The 23,906-nt window shown below is 44.2% G+C and overlaps 1 protein-coding gene across 3 annotated transcripts in view; it reads right to left on the bottom strand.

Annotated features, from left to right (window-relative positions):
* LOC137872027 (cadherin-18) overlaps positions 1-23,906 on the bottom strand; it is a 144,803-nt gene that overhangs the window by 56,544 nt on the left and 64,353 nt on the right. The window contains exons 1-2 of one of the 3 annotated variants that reach the window (XM_068710222.1): positions 20,152-20,323; positions 2,311-2,866 (exon numbers count right to left, since the gene is read on the bottom strand). In XM_068710222.1, coding sequence (XP_068566323.1) covers positions 2,311-2,541 — 231 coding nt within the window. In that variant the 5' untranslated portion in view covers positions 2,542-2,866; positions 20,152-20,323. Of the gene's footprint in view, positions 1-1,434; positions 1,507-2,310; positions 2,867-20,151; positions 20,324-23,906 lie in introns of those variants that run through there. The other 2 variants (XM_068710223.1, XM_068710224.1) reach the window with 2 other exon arrangements.

The raw sequence follows: 23,906 nt of genomic DNA, 5'->3' as shown, positions 1-23,906 counted from the left end.
TCCAACCAAGTTGCATCAGACCGTTCACTGCGACACACACAGTCATTCTGGGTCCGGGGATTTGCAAAAGTCTTCTAAAAAAATTACCATCCAGTCCGTAACCTGCCCGACTGCTTCAAGGCGCCACGCTGAGCAGATTGACGCGGAGACATTCACACCTCCCGTCGGGACAACGGGTTGTCTCCCGTCTCGTATCTGGACAAGCCCTGTCCGCAACCGAGCATTTGCGCCTCACTCATGCACAAAGCTGTCATTTTCCCCCCCAAAAAATGCGTCAGCCTCCCCAGAAAGGTGTCACTGGGGGATTATGGGATACCTCAAGGGGATTAAAAAATGTTCTTGACAGACTGGCTGCTTCACTTATTCACAGAAGTCACTCGATGCCGTCCTTTATGTGAGACTAGAAGAAAAAAAGTACGCATAACATCACCTGCTGCCAAGACCGAGTCTTACATAATGGCGTGTTTGTGCGATGTTTGACCTTGCAGGTTTTTTTTATGTTGACCACACGATTATTAAAATTCCATTTCTGCACGTAAGAGTCCTCGCGTCTTATCGCAAAACGTCTGTTTCAAAACAGTCCCATTTTTTTCTCAACGAGAGCGATAATCGACAAAGACTGTGTCGGCAATTCCCGAGTGGAGCTGCTCATTTGCTGCTCGCTAATGTCCAGAGTTTTTAATCAAGCACAGGAAGGAGGGGGAGAAGAAAAAAAACACACACACACACACAATACAGCGCTGTACGTGCTGGATGCATTAATCCTCCTCCTCCTCTCCTGTCTTCGTCTAATTAAGGGTCATTCTGTCTCCTGGCCACATTAGGACACTGCACACAAGTCCCAACCCACATAATTAAATGGGTTTTTTTGTGCTAACCATCTGGAGACCTCATCTCTTTAAACATGCATGTCAAATTGATTCCTTAATAATGTTTATGTGTCTTCTCAGTGCTTTATCATCATCCAGGATTAGCTGTTTATGTTTGCTTTCATCAGCGGCACCCGCCCCACACACACACACACACACACACACACACACACATAGACAAACAACAGCCTTAAGGTATGAGCCGGCAAACCCAGTCATGAACTTCCAGGCGGACGGATCCAACGTGTGAGCGAGTAACCGCGTCTCGGTGCGGTTAACGCATCGACAAAATGAAACTTTGAATATGCAGCAAATGTCTTTGTTATTGTGTGACACTGGGGACACAATGCCTCGTGAATACTGAGGGATTGTTTTTGTTGGCACTGTGGGATTTTATGGTTCATTCATCCGTCAAATAATATTACCAAAAACATGTTTCACCAATAAATAACCTTTCTTCCCTGCCTCGCAAGGACATTTGTGATTAAAACCCCAGGTTTTTTTCAATAAACAGTATAGGAAAGTGATATTTACTGTTGTTTTGTTTTGTTTTTTCCCCTTTCACCTTTTTTTCCAAGCTTGTCATCCCCCTTTTTCATCCATTTTCCCTTCAAATGGCACCCGTTGTTGAAATACAGACATATGTGCAGTCGGAGGAGCGTTCTGCCTTTCTCCTTCTCTTTCTCTCGGAGTGCAGTTGAGGGGATTAGTCTGTGCCTGAGTGCCTAGAATAATGATCACTGCAGCGGAGAAACACATTTTAACATTTCAGGAGATAAGGGCAGGCAATCTGCAAGCAGAGGACTTAACCAGCTCCCTGTGGCTTATTGTGGAGCTAACAGAAAAGTCACCACCAACAACCGGGCCACGCCGTACCCTCTATGAACAAGCAGAAAGAATACCCACCACTATGGTTTCCTCTGTGAGGCACATCGGTCACTCTGAAATTCCATTCAGAAAATGTTCTAGCTGTGTCCCCATTGCGGAACTGCCCAATTTCCAACCGCGGTGGTTCATTTTCCACCAAGAGATCAAATCTGGGTTGAATTCCCACCGAGAGCAAATCTGATATTCCAGTTCAAAGATAGCTTGATGTAGAGAGTGGCAGACATGCTGAGAGCCACTCCCTAATTACAGATAATAGCATGCTTTTTTTGGACATTATCATGAGAGGAAATCAGTCCAACATTGTAATGACAAACACCGACACACCTTCAACAAATGAGCGCTGAATTTCCACATCAGAAGATAACAAAAAAACGCGTGCAAAATGCCGCCGTGGCAATCTACCTCAATAGAACAGCTTGGTCCTGCTGTAACCCATCCCTCAATGAACAAGAGGGGAGAGAAAACTGCCAAGTAAGATGTTCAAAAACCAGTTACCTGGGATAAAAAGAGTTCTTTTGTTGCAGACAGTTCAATAAAAAAAGAACAATCCTACCTTTCCCACATACTGTGCTTCCGGTCCCAAGTGTTCTTCTAAAACAAAGAACTGGTTCCAGATCCAGCCTCGCTTCGGCCTGTGGTGCACCTCCGTCTCCCCGTTGGCCAGTTTGGTCTGGTTCTTGGAGGGCACTTTGGCGGGGACGTGGTGGCTCGCCCCGCAGCACCTCTGGATGAAACAGAGGCAGACCAGAAAGGGACAGAGACAGGCGGTGGTGGATATCCTCATGGTGGCGAGTGCTTTTGTAAAGTTATCCAAAGTGGTAAGGTCCTCCCACTCCCGCCGCGGCAGCCGCCACAACCAGCCACCGCTGCAGGCCCGTGGAGTAGTCCCAGCAAAAGAGGAATCTAAATCCAAACTAAGGAAATAGCGGTCCGGGTAGATCCTCTAAGGTTCATGGCCCAAAGCGGAAGGTTTAATGAAAAGGAAAAAAGGCCAAGATACATTTACATTATGGAGTTTCCCAGGCTGTGAGATGCTGCGCCAACGGACGTGAACTTCTGGGTAGCTCTACCAAGTGCAGAGGTTAATCCCGGAAGCCATTCTGGATTTCCTGCGAGAGAGAGGAGGGGGGGAAGAGAAACACAGAGTTAGAGATTAATTTGATGGATATTAGAAGCTAAATGTCCACTAATTCCCTCCAATTAAATTGAAACTCATAAATCCTCACAGATGAGGACATGCTCTTCAAACCGGTCGACTGTGAAAAAAGTACAAACAGGCAACAGAGACTCCGGTATGCCGGCTATTTTTTGCCATTATGCAGATGATACAAACTATTTTAGACTTGAGGAGTCACAGTGCTATTAAAAGAGCGTTCATGATGAGGTCAGAGACCGATACCGCCATGTGAGGTCAAAGTCGCGTATCAGAGCAGAGCCGGATGAGTAGGCGGAGAAAAAGGTTTGATTCGACTGTTTTAATCAGGACCGAGGCTTTCTGCGAGGCTTACCGTGTTTCTCGGCGCGGTGAATAATAAGTGTGGCAGGAAGAAATACATTTACTATGATAAGGAGAGACATCAAGCCACTCAGAAGAAAGGCGGAGAGGGATTTTTAAGAGGCAGTGGAACGGAAAAGACAAAGGGAAACTGTTCTTTTTTTATATCAAAACTATATATTGAAGATGGCATTGAAGCAGTAAAAAGAAATGACTGCAAGGTTTGTTAAATTTCCTACTAAGCATTCCAGTGAAGCTCTGCTAATCTTTTGACAAGAATGTGCATTACACCTGCGAGTGCAACTCTGTGTTCTTTAGAGAGGAGATATTATGGAGAATCATCTAGTCTCGGGGAGGATTTTATAGTTAGATATATTATTTAAGTGCTGCTGAAGCATGAAATCGGTCCTCGCCGCTCACTGCAGAATTTGACCTTGCTGTTCTGAGATGCCCTTCTGTGTGATGTCACAACCGAAGCAAATAACCGATTCCGGAATCTCATTTGAGGTTTCTATACAGTGAGATACGAGGCATTTCTCAAATGGAGTGCGTCGAGTTCGAGCTTGCGCCGGGGCGAACGGGAGGAGCGCAGAATGCTCAATTTGCAAACGAGACAAAAGCGTTCTTGCTGACATCGCCGGCTCTGCCAGGCTCTGGTGATTACATTAAAAAACACCCCATTGTACACCTGCTGTGTGACAAAATATTCTCAGGGTCGACTTAACTATAGCTCTCTTTGGAGCTTTCAACCCTGTCGACGGCGCAGTCAACACATTCTCACTCCCAGTCCGTCACATACCGACGCTTGGTTAGCGTCCCTAATCTTTAAACCCGTGACGCTCTACGTAACCTTCTAGCGTCCGTTTAGGGCGTGGCAAGAATGACCCTGTCAATGCAAGTCTTCATGGGAAGCTAGGTTTAGGAAAAGATTGTGGTTGATGTTGAACAGGACCGACTAACAACTCACATGAGTAGCATGACTAAGGAGTCATGTGACCAATGAGTTACGCGGCTAAATGAATCAATGTTGACTTCTAGTTTCACATAGAACATGAACAGCAGTCTCCTAGGTGAAAGCCCTGTGTCTGTTTGTCCCAACTACCATTGCACACTGTATAGCCGACACTACATCCGTTGCTCTGACCCTTTAATAATAATGCTGATGGGTTTACAATGAAGTTAGTTGAAGGCCCGGAGCATCTCGTACACCACTAAAGGGTGCCTCTGTGTCTCAGTACAAGACACCGAGGGGAACTGACAGAGCTGCAGTATTGAGTTTGAACAGGTTGGCATGGTCAACAGATATCATACCATTGCATTATTATCACTGCAAAGTATATTTGAAATAAAGCTAAATTTGATAAACACAGAACTTCTGTTTTTAATGAAAGCGTGGGAAGAGCTGTCCAGCCAGAGGTACCCAGAGGCAGCAGCTCCGTCCATTGTGAACAACTTAATACAAACATGAACCTTAAATTGACTTTGGGCCAAAACAACCTGACCAGCAACAGATATTAGATTTTAACATTGAGTTTAGCCTCTCAAAGGAATTATATCATAAGTTTAAAATTCCATGGAGACACCTCTACCGCCAAGAAGTTACAAAAAGGCTCGCTATGGCGAGGGAAATGTTGGAGGTAGGTTTATTTTTGATAAATCAACCACATATTCAAAATCTTCACGGTTAGTTCCCCTCTTCAGAGGAAAACTACACCTTTTGACACGGTAACAGATGAACAAAGATCAAACAAGTTGAAGGTCTGGCTCATACTCTCTGCCATGGCTACTCAGCAACTCCATCCAAGGTATCATCGGTGATCAGCCTCATGACTACTAATCTGAAGCTATTAGAGTGGTAGTGGTGATAACGTCCCTTTAAATGGGCCACTGGAAGTGGAGGCTGGTGTGGAACTCTTTGAGTTTTCCCACCGAGTTCTCACAAAAATGGGAAAATCCTTCTAAATGAAAGCCAACTGCATGCATTAGCAAGTGAAACACTGTAAAACAATGACACAAAATGAAAACAGAAGTTTGGATATTGTCCCATAAATGATAATAAAAATAAGATACACCAAAGTCTCAACAAATGACTAATAGCAGGACAGTTGGTCCAACATTGTGCGCTCCAGCAGAATAGCAGCTTTGTGGGGATTATCAAGCGAACAAACACATATGTTGATATGAAACGGGATACAGGAGCTGACAGACTTCAAAGACTGCTGCTCTCTATCTCCCACAATGCAACAGTGGCAACATTAGAGCACAGCGCTAAAACGAGACATTAATGCAACTTATGACTGGCACACACTTTGAAGGATAATCACTGAAGTTTTTTTTATGAATATAAATATATTTATTTTTTTTACATACATATGGATTAAGATTTGCTTAGAACCCCTGACTAATCCCCATGTTTCAAAATATCTCTACATGCAAATTGCGCAGCCCGACTATCGACTATCGTCGTTGGTGATGTTGACTAAGTGCGGTGGCTGCAACGGGTAATTCCTACTGCCAGCCCCGACAGTGAAAGGGGAAGGCAAAGTCTGTTCCGCATCGACTTGGATTAAAAGCAGCGGAGGATAAATACTCCAGCCACACACTAAACACGTGTAATCTGGGAAAAGATTCTCATCTGCATAGGTAGAGCTACGCCCAAATCCCGCTTCCCCCGCTCTCTTCCAATAACGGAGAGAAAAAAAAAGACATCAAGCCCTGCAAAGAATACTGATTGAGTTCTTTCCAACAAGCTGTTTCAGAGAGAGATTTTAAGGTTGTTGTTTCAATGTGATTCAATAACATCACGATCAAACCACGTTCTAGCAAACCTTCCCACAGAGTCGAAGCGTCGCTGAGACAATCGTGGTACCCGAGTGAGTCAGACTGTCAGAATGAGTGGTTTCACTTTCACCTGCTGGGGCTCTCTCTCTCCCCGTCAGTCTCTTCATTTTCTGATTATCATGCAAGAGCGACATTTTTTTTTTTTTTTTACAAGGGAGCCATGGAATCAACGGCATCTGGCTGCCGTCAATGGAAATAATCCCTCCATTTTTATGATGACGATATTGTTTTGTGTGGCCTTCTGCCCGTGGCATGTTTAATAATGTGCAGCGTTTAACAGGATGGGTTATGCACAGCGGCAGCCGCAGAGATTTTGGCAGGATGCATGCAGTCTCTATCTCGCGATGATGTGCCACACAAAGGCCCGTAGTTATGTTCCAAGCGCCATGTGAAACAGTCCCCAACATATGCACCATTTACTGCCGGTTGTACGATGTTTTCTAAAAAAAAAACTACCGTTGTTTTTAAAATCAATCTTTTTAAAAACTGAACCAATATATTTGTGAGCTGTTTTCCCTAGACTCATCTTTAATAGATCTTACATAATCAATAGGAACCAATGGGCTGAGGCTTGAGGGCCGGGTGGGGAAATCAGAAAATATTGAGGGACGGTCAAACTTTTGTCTCTTTTATAGTCGTTGTTTCATCAATCACGTATACCTCTGCTTCCACGGACCGTCGATCCGCCAAAAGCAATTCAAAAATGTTGTGCTGTTGGAACTCTTGAAGAACAATTCTGACTTTTTTTAAATATTTCATTAACTAAATGATTTATCAACTCCTCAAAATAAACCAATCAATTATGAAAATGTTAATGAGATGCAACTGTAACTCATGACTTCCACACTGCAGAGCTGCCGAATCATTTGTCTCCCAGGACCCACTGCTCGGGTTTTGTATGTACTAAACTATTCAATATCTTTGAGAAAGGTTACGCCACATGATTTAGCACGTGTCCGTACATTTGCACATTTTCAGAAAAAACACCTATAACCATCCTTTGAGATTTTTCCCAGAGATCCCTCGCCAGCATCTGCCCTCTTCCTGTCACCCCCACTGCTACCGTATGCCAAACCTTTCACACCTCATATTGTTTTGCTGGTGAACTGTTCGACATGTGGCTAGGACACCGTCGGCAGACAGAAATACTCCGTCTCTGTCTCCTTATTTATTCATGTAAACAGAAAAGCACAATAACAGGGAATCAACCGGTCATGAAAACAGCTGAATAACACCTTAACCGGAGTACAGCCAACAGCTACTGCATGTAACCCAAACCACTAATGACTCCGCAGGAGACCGAACGCTTATGATGGCAGAAAGATAAAGTATAATGAAAAAACAGCGAGAGAGAGAGAGAGATGTTGGGAGAGCAACAGAGATACACCTCAATTCAGAGAACAGGCATCTGTCGCCTGCCGCTAATAGCTAATGTTTTGGGCTCCCCGCTGAGAGCTCGCCCACTGCATTCGATTTCACAGCATCAGCCTTCTGCCGGTGTCAAACACCAGATAGCAAGAAGACTAGGGCGGGTCAAAACACATATCACTGAAGCGCTGTTCTGTCCTCAGAACAAAAGAGGGCCGGGCAGAGATAGACCGCAGCCAAAGAGACTCTTGACTTTTCACCTCACCTATGAAAAGGAAGTACAAACATGTCCCGCCCATTTACAGCGCCTGTTTGCTGCCTGTGATCTTAGGCGGCGTTTTTTACTAAGCGGATGTAAATAAACCAAGAGGGCTAAAGTATGTACAGGCAGAATGCAAACAGCACAGGAGAAAATGAGTGACACAGCAATGTGCTTGTGTGAAATCAGAGTGTAACGCTGCTGTGAAATGTTCCTCATGTCTGAGCATGAATTTATTTATTTCTTCTTTGTTGTTTCTGCTGAACCAAAAGGAGCTCTCCGTGAACCTGCAAAAATGGTAAGCAAGCCAAAACACATCCTCTGCACCAATCGATGCCGTATGTGCACTAGCATCTCGTCTAAAACCAATAATAAGACTGCATTGCTTATGGCTTATGTCTAGCTTTACACTGAATGCACTGTAAGAGGGAAAGGCCACAGGATCTGGCTGCATTGGACTTAAAGGCAACTGTCAATGTGAAGGGTTGGGTGACACAATACAAACAGTGAGTTGAGGCAGTAGAGTTTTTTCTCAGATCAAATATTGGTGGCTGTTATTTCTCTAGATGTATGTTGTTATTGCGGGCAAACGTTGCAAATTAAACAGCAATATTGCTTTATGAAAAAAAAATTGATGTCTATATGATTCCTGCATCGATGTGATGGAAGTACCTGGTGTGTTTCAGGATTAGCCGAGTATAAACCTTGATTTAACAATACCGTGAGTGTATTTGAGCCGTATACCATACTCCTACAAGGAATTACTTTGACTTAAGGGTTATTTGCAGAGGCCAGTGTCTTTTTTCAATCAAAAACCTAAATATATACCCGAGCTGTGTTGTGTAAGAGACAGTAGAGTCTCAGAGGGCTGAGTTACATTATTAGTACAAAGGAAGACATATTTGTTCACAGCAACTTAATAATCACACGTTCGTCTATTCTTTCCTTCCATTGTTTAAATCCTGTGTGTGGAATGTGTTTCAGTATAAAAGCAACACATCATTCTGCACAACCAGATTGTTTCACAAATAGCCAGCTTATGAGCTGATTTCAAACCAATATAAAAGCTTTAATCATTGTCAGACGACAGCCTGTGTGGATAGCAAACCCAACGGCTGTTTACCTGCGTTCAACCAAAACCAACTCAAAGCGCGATTGGTCAGTCGGACTACAAAACAGAAACCAGAAATATTGTCTCAGCTGCCTACAGGTTCTGCAGATGAATGTAGAATCTGCTCTTATCTGCTTATAATCTGCCATCTTGTTTTTTTGGCAGTCGCCATCTTGTTATTTAGGAACCAGAAGTGACACAAGAAGGTGGAACCGAACGCTCAATAAGACATTGAAAAATTTGACCAAAATGTTACAACCAACTGTCATGAATGGAAAACAACCTGTCAATCACGAGGTAGGCAAGCCCTAAAGCATACCCTATGACATTACCATATTACATGGCAACATCATACGTCAACATGGTCTCCACTTCCACTGCTATGCCGATGATGTCCAGCTCTACAGCTCCACAAAGGCCATTACCACTGCTACTCACTCCACTCTGACCAACTGCCTCACTGACATTAAATCATGGATGCAAACCAACCTCCTAAAACTCAACTGTGATAAATCTGACATGATCATCGGTCCCAAATCCCTCACTAAAACCAGTCACAACTTCTGCCGACTCCACTCCTGTCTCCCTCCTCACACATCCACAACCTCGGAGTCATGTTTGACAGCAACCTCTCCTTCGAAACACCGCGTCAACCAAATCACCAGAACTGCCTTTTTTTCCCCACTTATAAAACATAACCCGTCTCCGCCCATCACTCTCCTCATCCGCTGCTGAAACTCTGATCCGCGCCTTCATCACCTCCAGAATCGACTACTGCAACAGCATTCTTCACGGCACGTCATCCACAATCCTGAATGAACTCCAGTACACCCAGAACTCTGCTGCTCGCCCGCTCACCCGCTCCCGCGATCGCATCACCCCTGTTCTCCAGAATCTCCACTGGCTCCCCGTCCCTAAACGGATCCAGTACAAAGTCCTTCTCCCCGCTCACAAAGCCCTCCATAATCAGAACCCCCTCCTACCTCACCGACCTGCTGTGTGACGAATGTGTGTTCTATGTTTTGTGTTTAGCTTTTTTTTAATGACGATTTTAACGTTTGTAAAGTATCTTTGAGAATTTTGAAAAGCGCTCTATAAATATAATGTATTATTACTATTATTATTATTATTACTACCTTATGGTCTGTGGCAATAAATCAAGTGAGAAGTAGGGTCATTTTCTCATAGACTTCTACACAGTCAGACTTCTCTTTGCAGCCAGAGGCGTCGCAACCTGATGGCCATTTCAAAGAATGTAAACGATATGTAGTTTTACACTTTAAGTAGCTTTTTCCTTGTATTTTCATTTCATGTCAGAACCATATAAATCAAAACTACCGCCTTGGTTTGGCTCTTATTAGTCACATCAAAAATAATTATATGTTACAGTCCATCAAATAGAAAAGCAGCTACACCTGTCGTATACCTCAGATGTTGAACTCGTGGACTGCATGCATCACCGAATTTACTGTGAGCCAAACGCTGTATAAAATGGGTTTTTTTTTTTTTTTTTTTTTAGAAGACAAACAATAACACCCACTTTTGTCAAAACTACAAAAATGCATTTGATTGATCTTTACACGTTCTAAAAACAAACGATTTTTGCCTTGCATTTGACCCAACTCGTTGTTTGTGAAAGGAAGCAGATTAGTGTGATCAGCTTCAGAAGCGGGGCAATCCTCTGCGTGTGCGGCACACCCTGGAGGTTCACCGAGACTGGAGGAGACGAACAGGCTGGAGAGAGGTGCCAGCCATTCAGGGGGTTTAGCCAAGCAGACTGTAGTATTTCCACAGTGCCATCTTACTAGAAAACACACCGGGGATCATGGCTGAATGAATTGGTTTCGTTGGGGGTTTTTTTGTTCTACAATAACTGCCTTGGAGCTTTTTTTCCCACTCTGGTCTAGTTTAAGGTTTGTGAGACACGTCAGGATTTGCAAATTAGCTTGATGTGATGAGGGTGTTGTCCACATATTTCAACACCTGCAAGAATACAATCTCTTTATACAGATTCTGCATTCATAAGCAGACCGAAAAAAGATTGTGGTGTCGGATGATTTCTGTTCGTAGTCCGAGTAGCGTTGACCGATCACATTCGAACAGGTTTTGTTTGAATGCAGGTCCATGTTGAGAGCAGAAGAGGTTCTGAGATTGGCAGGAACACAACTTTGATCACATTACAGACGACGATCAGAAGACAACCTTAAAATCATCTGATAGTCGTGACACGGCTCTATAGATTAAACTCTCCTCGACTCGTCTCCTTGTCAAAACCGAGATCTGAAAATCAATTCTCTTTCATCTTGCCTTAAGTGATGAGGCCAAGAGTAATTTAGTTTTCAGGCTACAGATCTGTCTGGGTTACATCTTAAATGAAGGTGTAAGCTGCGAAAAAAACAAAACAGAAAGAAAATAAATTGGCTGTCAAACCCGCTGGTCCTGTAGAGCACGAGGACGGTAAAAGTCCTCAGCGTAAACAGTCCAGGAAGTATAGGGCGACAGTGACGCTGCAATTAGCCATCTGAAGCTTGGAAATATGACATATCGTCACAATCCCTGCATCTATTTCCTCTCCCTCATGCACATGCAAAAGTATAAACAAAACAAAACAAATGCTCCAACCTCGCATTTCAATCTTTTTCCAACACTTGTGGGTAATTAAACGCAATAAGCAGCAGGTTTTCAAACACAGATTAGGCCTGAAGGTAATTAGGCCCATTGCAGTAATGACTCCCACTGAGTCATGTGGGCTGGATGGTGTGTCAGTCACCCCCCCCTCCCACCACGTCTCCCAGAGTCAACAGCGACTTGTCCTTCCAGTACACTACCCTTTCAAACACCATCTGTCCTAACCCTCGGCTTTGATTACCTCAAACCCAAAAAACGCACCGCTCCTCACACGGGCTCGGGCCGAGATGAGAGCGGGGAGGCCTCTGATGGTTCCGTCTCCTCGTGTTTACACGCCAAGTTAAACAACCTTTAATTATATCTGTGGAGGAGGAGATCTTTCTTTTTCTGTCGGTGTCAAATTAGGAAACATGTCTGCACTCGTCAACCCGGCTATATGTTGTTTGGCTGCTTAATGAGAGCTGGGTGGAAGATGGAAAATGTCCCATCTGTCGTATGTTTAATGGCTGGATTCTTGAGCTCTAATCGTGCAGCCGGAGTGCCAGGATGGAGCAGACAGCCCCCATCTGCTGGCCACTGCAGGGAGAAAAAAAACAACACAGTTTTTCAACTCGCATCATCATCATCATCATCATCATCATCATCATCTCGCTCTTCTCCCACTGCAGCCACTGCTGCACAACATCCAGACAAGGTTCCATCAGCATTATGCAGAAAATGTTCATTGTTGTTTTTTACTAATAAACCAATTCATTGTTTAGGATATTGGCTTGATAAAAAAAATTAAAAAATTCCCTTTCCGACTCATCAATGAATTGGCTAATCGTTTCAGCCCTACCTGGATGAGCGTCTAATGCTTTTGGGATTGAAGTCATCCTCTTGCCAAATAGAACAAGAGAAATAGACACAAGGTAGGATTCAGCATGGAAATATATTCATATCCCCTACAGCGCTTGCTCCTCTTCATGTCTGAGAAGTCTAAATTCAGGCTGAGGCTACCGGGGTTTGGCAGGCTTCACCGTTTCACACATGCTAAAACACACAGAGCAGGTGGGTTTTACAACGGAGGAGAGAGCCCCGTGTGTTCTCATCCACCATGTGGGGCTGGGGCTATTCGCATTAGCATTTCATACGCAGATAAGCTTGCTTTCCCGCTGCCAGGTAGATTCCCTCATGAGAGGGTGAAGTGCGAGAGATTTTTTTTGGGGGGTGGGTTTCGCAGATGCTCTCGCCACACTGCTTTTCAAGTGCCTGCGGAGACTCGTGGGGGGGGGGGTGTCAGGAGTCGCAACAGACAAATACGCCGCCTCGCCATCCAAACACAGAATAAGCTGGTGATGTAGACCGCAAGGTGTGCAGTATGTTGTGTGGGCTGGGAACACACTAGAGTTTTCACGCTGACGTTAGAAAGGCTGTTAAAAGTTAAATCTAGTGCAGTAGCGTTAAACAACAAGGGAAATAATCAATTTAAAGAGCACATCTGTGGGGAACATAGGAACGATGACTTCCTCTCGCTGCTTCGTTTCCTCTTTCTCTCCATCACCAGCAGGGTTTCCTTCCTTTGTCCAACTTTTTTTAAATTGGTGACTCACTATTTACACTTTTTTGTATACAATCCGTCCGGGTCGATAGCGACGTGAGCTTGTATAAATACCACTTCTGGTAATAGCTGGATGTTAAAGCTTGGAATGGGGCTCCGGGCAACAGGGTCCTCAACTTTAGGAGCATTCAGATTCATTTGAAACACGGAGAGCTGTCTGACGCTTTGACGCTTTTGGCAACGGTGCCCTAGCTTTACAAGCGCAGTCCTCGGGGCGAGGGAGCGGCCAGATGTTGCTACAAAGTGAACGGTTCGAGCGCAGTTCTGGAGGACAATCCTAAGAAAATCTGCTCACACACACACTACCGCAAAAATAACAGTGGTGACTGACAGTGGGAATTAGGCAATATTTTCCAATGCTTGAGCAATGTTGTACGCTATCGAAACAGAAGGAGTACGTTCACGTCTAAAAATTGGAAAATGGGGGGGAAAAGGCAAAGTTTATAAAACACAGCATAGAATTTAACCTTTAGCGTACGTATTCAAGCAGCATTAGAATTCCAGTTCCCCCCCCCCCCCCCCCCCCCACCCCCTCCAACCCCTCCAACCCCCGTGGCTCGCCTCTTATCCACCTCAGATCTGTGATTCAGTAGGGACGCCCTGTCCATCTCCCCCCCGTCCCACAAAGGTCCAATTAACATCTCTCTCACATTTCAACGTCCCAGCGTTGCATGTGAAAGGTGAGCGGGTCTGACAGGCGCACGGCACACAAATGTTTCATCGGCGCCACACATCGGGCTTTCCCCATTCCCCCCCCCCAGAGACACAGATGACCAACTGACGTGACTCCCCTTTTCCCTCGGTCACGACACTCCACGGTTTGTCAGCGAGAGTCCATCACATCATAATAAAGAGGAATTACATTTTACTTTTTCCTTGAGAATATTATTATTAAGTCATTTGTTTTAGTCCCGTACTTTGAAATATGTTGCACACTATGGGTTACTTTTGTTTCCCCACCATTTTGGCTTGAAACTGCCTCGTCACCTGAAATTGAATCTCAGTCTTTTCTACCAACACGCTTATATTCTGCTGAGCTCTCCTTCAGCTAGTTGCCGAATATCTACCAATTTATTATGCGCTCATACTGTGGAGTATGAAAGCGTTCGAGAAACGCCTTGAGGTTGAAATGTAAATCAATAGGGGGACAGGTATGAGAAAGAATGTGCCCAGGTGAATAAAAACACAGGCTTTCCCTTTAAAAGGAGCTGAAACGTCCCGAACGTGACCGAAGGCAAACCCACAGCCCCGATGCTTTTGAGCGGAGAACAAAATAAAATACTCGGAGGCAGCCCCCAGGATCCCGGGCAGAAAAAAAATCGAGCAGCGATTACATAATGACGGTTCATCCTTAAGAGCTGTTTAAAAAAAAGTGAAAGTCTCTGAGCAAACATTTGCAAACGTGAAATGGAAATCCAAACTCCCGAATGGTGCATTAACTATTCATGCATATTGGCAATCACATGACTCAGTTTTCATGGTTTGCAAAAGACATTCTTCCCATTAAACAGTTTTAAGTAACATCACACATTTTTTTATGCTACATCACACTTATTGAATACGTTTAAATCAAGAAAAAAAAAACACGATTGCAGAGTTTAATCGCTTGGTTTGTATTTTTTATGTAATTCACATCTCAATCCTCAAACAGCTGGAATCTCTGCTGACGTGGAGGACATTGTGATGCTAGCTGCTTTTGCACTGCCTGCACCAAATAGATTCGATTAGCGTCCACTTAGCAGGAATGATGTTTTTGGGTAGATTTAAACACAAATAGAATAGAATATGATATAACGAAAGGCTGCCAAAAAAAAAATGAAAGCTTGCGACACATTAAAATCCTCAAAACCATTTCATTTTGCCAATTAGGGACTACTTTATCGTTAGTTTTCCTGAGGTCAAAGTCACATGGTCATATAAAATGTGCTCCGTCACGATCAAACCCAGACTTCCTCTCACTCTGCTGAGTGTTCTTTAAGGAATATGCTTCGCTGCCCATTTGTCACCGACGGTGAGAGCAGGAGATGAATCATTCTAATGTTGCTTTCACCCATACTGAAGAAAGCCACAGTGCAATAATGTCAGCACGAGGCAGACTGCTCTGTGTACCACGGTAAGAAATGAAAGTCTAAATCAAAAAAAAAATAAAAGGACAAGCTAGATAACAGCAGGCCAGAAATGGCGAGTTAAAGGTACAGGACCCTGATGCTGCATGACTTTTGTTTTCCTCAAAGTAAGAGAAGCCAAACGCATCCAAGGAGTTCTCACTTTCTACATGATTAGCGTCAAACCACTTGACCACACCGACCTAGCTGATGGAGAACACCTTCTACCTCTTACCACCTGTCACAAGACTGGCCTTAAACAATGCAAGCAATGGCCAATTTAAGTCTCCAGAAGCACATGGCCTATGACCAAAAGCTTCCACTTAACGTTCAAATGCAGTCAAAATGCCTTTTTTTTCTGTTTTTTTGTTGCCGGTATATGATCTTATATGAATTTGACCCACAAAAGAAATGCCCCCAATTGAAAGATCATACTGTTTAACAACCAGAATATATGTAGATTAATTCTATTTGGATAAATATGGTGGCCACAGTGCCTCTTTGTTGATAATTGGAAAACACACCAATGCAGTAGCATGCAGGATTTGCCACAGTGTGATCAATGTAAGGTACTGCACATACAAGTCAGCATACAAGTCACCAGATGCTGCCAAATAGGTTATCCGTGGTTGTGTATAGAGAGTCAAATACCATGACATAGACTCCGAATTTAAAATTGATTGAGTTTCAAAATGGGTTCTACAATCGCAAGCATCTTTGTTCAGTCCAGTGGGAGTCAACATGGTTAATAATTTGTAGCCGTAGATGCTGCGGATGTTTCGGTTTAATTGGTGACTTTCGGCCAAATGCGTCCGCTGTTGCTCTTAGTTAGTTGCGTAAAATGGTTGGGGTCGATAATGAACACAGATGAGTATGTGTTTTCAATTTGTTGAAGGCTTTAATGAGGACACTTTCATATTTGATTCATGTTTCCATCTGCTGCCATTACGACAAGCAACCACATTCGGCTGAGAGTCACCAGTTAACACGGTCACTCTTTAAACTGAAACACTTGTCGCCCGAAAAACGCTCGTGATCTTGTCGGAACTCTGGAGAAACATTGTCGATGACGTCGGCTGTGAAACGGTCGATACATTCCCAAAAAAAGGAAGCGTGTCTGATAAGAAACTAAATGTCAAAATGCATCCGTTATTTATCTCCGTAAACCAGACAATAACATCACACTGCAGCATTAAAAGCAAGGGATTATTTTTACCTTGTCGCATCCTGGATTTAGAAGCAGATTGCATCGCTGACAAGACCAATCACTTAACTTGTCAAAGCTATAATTCTGACTTGCAGAAAAGCCTTACATTGTCAGTCTTTGGTTGGCAGGCAGAGACGGTGAATGACCGTTCTTTGTTCGCTATCTGTGAAGAGACTGTTAATGTTTGGAGGAAAGCATGATTCATCTTTTGAATGGCCCTTTGACTGTGCTGTTGGAACAATAATCCGCCGTTCTTTTTCCTGTCTGCTGGTGATACGATTGTAAACACTATGGCGGCCATCAGGCTGCAGCCACCTGGGGTGAATCGTTTCTGGGTGGACCATGAACTCTTGATGCATCTCGCTCTTTGCTTTTTCGGATTGATTTGGCGCGATCGAGAGAAAACGTGAGTGCATGCTGCCGCTGCTGAAAATTCCACTTCCATGACGTTACTTGTGAGAGAGATCCAAGCATCAGATGCAGATGGGCCTTGGCATTTAATCCCAAGTATGGATCCGTCTCCAAAAATACCGGGTCCTACATGCAATTCCCATAACGCAACTTCTTTTGTTGAAGCCTTTCTCCAATCCACACCTCCAGTGTGCAACAGAGGATTTCTATTAGTCACCACGCCGAAGGCAAGATGGAAAATAAGCCTGATGACATCATCTGGTCTTTATTCTTAGACCCCTCCAGAGCCACGAGAAAGTGATCTGATTGTGTATAAAATTGGTGAAGTGGACTTTTTTTTAAATGCATGTATATATGAACCAATGTAGGGATGGGAAGATACAAATTTTTTACCGCGGATTGCGATCAAATACGCTCACAATTAGTCGATAACGGTGAATTTCTATTATCAGGATAATTCCGTTTACGCAAGAGGACCTTATGATTTATTACTTAAGATAGTTGGTTTGTTTTGCACCTTCACTATGTGTTAATTGTTAGTAATTATAGGACATTATTTTGAAAAGCTGATTATTTTAAGCTAGTTATTTGAACATGTCATAGTGCCGTTAGCATGTAAACTAACATGCTTCAGTTATATAACATGTTCTGTTCTGAATAATTGTAACGAATAATAATATTTTCTAAAATGATCATCTTATTGTGAAAATCTGATAGCATTACGTCCTTATTCAGAATCCAAAACAGTAGCTGTGAGTGACTAAACAACCGTTAATGAGTAAAGTTTGACATGTAATTATTTGATGGCGTTGCACCTTGCCACCATGCTGAGCGACATACTGTTTTAAAGATGTCTGCCCTGCTGCAGGCACACTGTCATCAGTGACTGATTATTGCACAATTGTTCACACTTGAGTTCACAGCACTTCTTCAGCTGTAGGGTTTGTGTAACCGGCATCAAATAGGGGGGAGGGGGGTTGTGGGGATTTGAGTGATTAACGCAAGTGGGCTTCATGCAGTTATCGTGATGTCGACATCACACGCAGTTTGATATTCAAACACTGGAGTCTGCCCGCAAGTAAAACAGGCATTTCCCTGCGTTGCTCGTCTTTCGGTTAGGTTAATAATGGTGTAATTAGCTCGGTGCCCTTTTCAAACAAGGAAACACCCACGGGCTGGAGAAACACACATACTATTATATCAACAAAGAGTATCTAATAAAGGGTAGCGAGGCCACCTTTTTGTCCCGTCAGAACATGTGCAGTTCGCTTTAGGATGGCTTCCAGGCAGGTGTTGGCCTAGTGTAGCGGGAGAGCCTACAAGAAGGAACTGGGAAAACTAACAACAGGTTAAATGATCATTTGTTCTGGTCATTGCAGGGACAACAAGCTTTGTTTATGTGTTGTTGAGGAAACCCGCTCCACTGTGGAGGCGATTAAACGTTAGATTAGCTGGGTTATATTAAGGCCTGTCGTTTGGGTCTGCTAACGTGTTACTTGTTTTGTCCTATTTATTGATCAGATCATTGAAATAAAGAAACAAATCATTACTTACAGCCAGTGCAGCTGGCGGGTTATGCTTTCCACTCGCCAGATTAAATAGACCAATCGTACGACCGGTTAAATCTCAAATTCAAGCACCAACTAAAAGGCTTCTTCGGAGCTCTTCCAGCTGCTTCATGTTGTTTCCACAGCAGTAAACACATGGCTTCAGACTCCACGTTTTACAAGACTTCTCTCTGTTGATGTGTCAGCTGTTGTGATGGTTTATTCAAAGTTTAGGTGAGCTATTATGTAGCGCTCCTGTTACAGTAAGTCTTGCCCTGCACATCTCAAATGCAGGGAAAAGTGAGTGATAATGGCTTTTACGTGGGAATAAAGTACCGCTGAAAGGTTCGGAAGATGCGGCAGGGGGCCTTCTGAGTCTGTTGCCTTTAGTGCGAGCCACACAAGTCTTTGTGATTACATATTGTCTGCCATTCTGTTGCACAATCGCCAATGATTAATGAGCAAAAAAAAAAATGACAACCTTTGCTGGATAAAAGCTTCTCAAATGTAGGGGTTAGCTGAATGTCTTCGGTTTCCATGATTTGCAAATGGATTCTGGAACATAGTGATGGACATGTTTTACTAATTTCTGACGGTGTAGAGCAAGAAATTAACCAATTATCAGAGAAATAATTGAAAATATGAAAATGTGAATTTATTGCAGCCCTAGCCACGTCCTCATGGTTAAATAGAAACGGCTATAGTATGTCCCCAGGCCCCAAACTAAAGAAAAAACAAATCATTAAAACGTCTCCCTCAGCACAGGGCTTCTGATCATACATGCACATAACATTTACATGTTGTCTGCATCTATATCATTATGGGAATACGGGAAACATATCAATCCACGGCTTCTTTTTTTCCTTTCTTTTTTTCCCCCTCCAACAGACTGTAGCCCAACTGCAATCACGTGACACCATCTTTTTCCCAAACATTTGCAAAACACATCAGAGAGGTGATCACCTTGCAAACAAAAAAAGAAAAAAGATGCAGTGCTGAAGATTGGCAGCCATACAGCTCACCAGAAGCCAATCAATGCAACATTAACAGGGACAGCCAAGCATCTGGCACTTGGCTCACGCATCGTTCTCCACACACACACACACACACACACACACACACACACACACACACACACACACACACACACACGACTGTCAGGGCAGTCAGATGACTGAGGCATCTTTATGTGTTTCTCCCAGGAAAAGATGGGATCTGGCGTGGAGAGAGAGAGAGAGAGAGAGAGAGAGAGAGAGAGAGAGAGAGAGAGAGAGAGGGGCTGCAGTCAGAGTGGACTCCTGTTTCCTGCAGTGCGCGTAAATGTCAGTCTGGCTACACTGGTGCGGCACACACGTATCGGAGGGGATCGGATAGCCTCCAACTCTGTTACGGAAGCCTGTCTATCATTCATAACTCCACCGAGGCGCTGTGCGCAACGACACCCCCGGGGGAGAGGAAAAGGTTGAGGCGCGCGAGAGCCACGTCCACTCCTTTTTTTATAGAAGGAAAAATGAGTGCGAGAAAAGTGCGCGCTCTCCTGCTTCTAATTTCACCTCGCCTGGTTCTTTCTGCTCTGTGCCAAAGAAAAAATGTGCAAATACGCACACAGTCAAAACTCGCTGCTTTACGAGCGCGCGCACATGCTCCCTCAGCGCACAAGACTCTCCTATTCATTTGCCAGCTCTGTCAACCGCAACGCATTAGGGCTATAGGCGGGGGCACACGCCCGCGCCTCTGTCACGCGCACAGGTGCAAAAGGCAAAACTTACACTCTAATACAAATAGCAGCTCAAAGCCACGCAAACTTATTTGTCTCGCTTACCTGTCCGCGTGAACACGCATGGCAGCTGATTAACGGCGAAAAAAAGATGCGCGAGTTAGAGTTTGTTCCTCATTCCTCTTTTCCTCCGTCTCTCCTTCAGTTGCAAAGTAATGCTGCCATCCTCTCCAGAGCAGAGCTTGACTGCACGGCTTGCGGAGAGCCGATACTCTCCTTCTATTTCCGTGTGAGTGTGTGTGTGTGTGTGTGTGCGCGCGCGAGTGTGAGTGTGTGCGCATCTCTCCTCCGAAGCATCCTCCAATCCTGCCCGGCTACTGCGGCGGCTCAGGCCGAGGGAGGCACCCGATTGGTCGGTTTTCACATCAATCCATGGCTATCAGGCTCGGACCGGCCTCCCCGTGCCTCCCCCTCTACCTCTCTCTCTCTCTCTCTCTCTCTCTCTCTCTCTCTCTCTCTCTCTCTCTCTCTCTCTCTCTCTCCGTTATCTCCCTCTCCTCCTCTGCTACTCTGTTAACACGTGATTATATAAGATAGTGATCAGGAAGCGATACGTTCTCCCCGTTTTATTTTCTTACACACACACACACACACACACACACACACACACACACACACACACACATAATGCCAGACACAGCCTACCTTCATAGACTGTCCCAGTAGGATAGAGAGCTTCAGCAATCAACAAAACTGCACCCATGCTGGCTCAAACTCTGGCCAGACTTGTGGGGGCTGCAGACTAAATGTTGCACTGATTTATTTGATATTTTCTTCAAACAGGAAATATAAGTGTCTAAAACTCCCATGCCAAAACCTCAACGTAAGATCAAGATGAAGAAATAGTTTTTGTGACGTATTGCATTGAAGATGCACGATGTCAAGTCAGTCTCTCTGACTTCGTATGGTCAACACCTATGTGAAATGATAACAAAAACATTAAAACAGTTAGAAAACATAGGCGGCTATTTAGTAATACCTCTACAGCCTCGGGGGCGGAGCTTCAGGGCTCTGCAGTCCAACAGGTCATCCACAGCGGAAAGACAGTGGCTCATTGACTGCAGTTCACTCTGGATATACATATATACATATATATAAATATACATATATATATATATGCTGGATATAGCCTGCTAGCGCTACATGAATGCTGGATAACCCAAACTTGTCCTCCCTTCCCTGGAGTCAGCGAGCACGAGCGGAGGAGAGCCTATGAAGGAAAAGCGCCACTCTGCCTTTGCAGCTCAAATTGTGTACGTTTTTTTGCCGTACTAACTTCCAACTTAACCACCGGCAAAACACATCCGTTCATTTCCTCCAAGGTCAGCTTCATTACCACAGTGGTTATGTCAAAGCAAGCGACTAGTATGCCTCATTGGAAAATAACCTTTTTTTGGCCATAGACAATTGATACAAATTGATAAAAGACCTGTAGGAACATCACTAAAAAAAAGAATGTGATTTGGTATCAAAAACGTTTCACATTTGGAGGTTTCTGCAAGAATTGTATTTCCCTGCGTTTTGGAATGGTGAGCTCTTCCTCTTATTGTCAATATATCTTGGGGAGCCATACGTCCTCTGCATGCCCGGTGGCCTGTAGTTTGTTCTTGTGAGTGAGGACATAGTTTCAAAAGAAAAATGGTCTCACCACAATTAAAAGGCCGCGATGGGGACCTCACGCGATACAATCGAGCTCATTGGCTCCGTGACTCAGCGGTCATTTCCACACACTACCTCGACTCTAGCTCTACAGCTGCTTCAGCCTCTGAAACACCCTAATGTCAGCTCTGACGTCCTCAGACATAAACAGTCTAGCGGTCCAATATTTCATCAAAATAAAAAAAAAACATGAAGAGCCGTTTAGGTTCTCTGCTTGAGATTTGGCAATCATCAAGAGTTGAGAGTTACTTTCATCCCCCAAGAATCTCGATAGCGCCATCAGCAAAGCACGGCTGCCAATTACTCCAGTTAGTCCAGAAGAAGTAAGGAGAGCGAGGTCAACATCGAAGCAGTGGATTTTTTTGGTGGGAAAAATATTCTGCCGATTAATTTGCTCGTACTGGCCTTGCCTAAGAAAGAAAGTGTGTAGCTTTTCAATAGTTAAGAAGACAACCGTGCGCTTTTGATGGGCTTAAACAACGGACAGACTGTCAGAATCCAGTATCCTTACAACCACTCATCCCATTAAATGTACACCTCTGCCCACAATGCATAGCTTCTGTTTACAGACAACAGTTCAAAGCTGCATCTGCAACCGTGTATGCATCCTCAAGTGTCTCCATACGTGAAGATATTCCTCTAAAAAGCTCTCTACACCATACGTAAGGCATTCCTGCTTTTGTCACAGCATCCTGGCTTTGCTGCACGTTGTAAATGCACTGCATATCCTGGAGTAAAAGGACAATGCCATTGAAATGTAAAACAAATGTGTGTGTGTGTGTGTGTGTGTGTGTGTGTGTGTGTGTGTGCAGCTCCCACATTGCTGCCATGACATCCGCTGACGTGTGTTCTCTTTTCAGCTTCCGTACTTTTTTTTACAAATCAAAACAATAGACGACAACACGAAGAGGAAAATACCGTTCTAATGTGTTCGGTGTCACTTTCTCGGCGTGCGGGATGGCTGACTTCACGGTGTCAACATAACCCCCTCCTTTATCCACTTTACAGAATCATAACAAAATCCAACACAACTAAAGCAACCTGTTCTGCCCTTTAATCGCACGGCAAATATATCAAGCTCAGATATGCCTCACTTATCCACTCTTCCACGGAAAGCTGCTTTTGAAACACATTCAAATTCTAAGTCTCCGACCATTTTCAACCTTGAGACCTCCTGTATACTTCTTTGTATAGCTGCATTTGCTTTTTTTTTGGGTTTCAAAATACATTTCTCAGCCTGGCTGCTCTATTTTTTCTCTTTTTTTTTGGGGGGGGGGGGGGGGTAGAACACTCTTCTGCTTTAACTTTCACTCTCTCTTTTTCCTCTCTATTCATCTCTGCCAATCAATCGGTCCATCTGTCAATCAGTCAAACCGTCTCGTTCTACCTCCCACTCCCCCGCTCTCTCTTCCACACACACACACACACACACACACACACACACACACACACACACACACATTAATTTTGCTCAGGTACCCTTGGGCCTGCTGTTGAGTCTGCCCATGAATTCAGCCGTGCTTTTGCTCTCTCTGGATCCAAAGGGAAACTTAATGAATAATGAACAGAGCAGTGAAAGCGACGGGCGGGGGTGTAGGATGAGGAGATGGACAGCACGAGAGAGAGAGAGCGAGAGAGAGAGAGAGAGAGCGAGAGAGAGAGAGAGAGAGAGAGAGAGAGAGAGAGAGGCCCTTTAGGACCAGGACACGATGGAGAGATGGAGGGAGGGCAACTTGTTAGTGTTCACTCATCAATTAGGCTGCAGAGGAGACATGAAGAGAATGGAAGGTGATGCGTCATGGACAAGGGGAGGAGGGGAGGAAGGGAGGGGGTGAAGGTCTATAAACTAAAGAGTGTGCTTGCTGAGGAGACAGATTAGGCATCAGAGAGGAGGAGGCGAGCAGTGGGATGAGAGGGAGAGGGAAGTGGACGCGGAGAGGCAGGGGTCTCGAAGACGTCAGAGGCTCCTCAGCACACTGCCTCCAGCTTCATCTATCATCCAGGCCTAGTTCTTCCTGCCAACACAACTGTGTCTCTGGTCCACGTCCAGAGTTGGCATACAGCTTCAAACACGCTCTAAAGTGGACGTGCTCAGTATATTAAATGATAAGTAATGACTCTACTTGAAACTGTAGATAGGT

The sequence above is a fragment of the Cebidichthys violaceus genome, unplaced genomic scaffold, assembly GCF_023349555.1.
Source record: "Cebidichthys violaceus isolate CVI_PGR_0920_01 unplaced genomic scaffold, fCebVio1.0.p SCAF_15, whole genome shotgun sequence".
Taxonomy (NCBI): domain Eukaryota; kingdom Metazoa; phylum Chordata; class Actinopteri; order Perciformes; family Stichaeidae; genus Cebidichthys; species Cebidichthys violaceus.
This window is presented reverse-complemented; position numbering and strand designations above follow the sequence as displayed.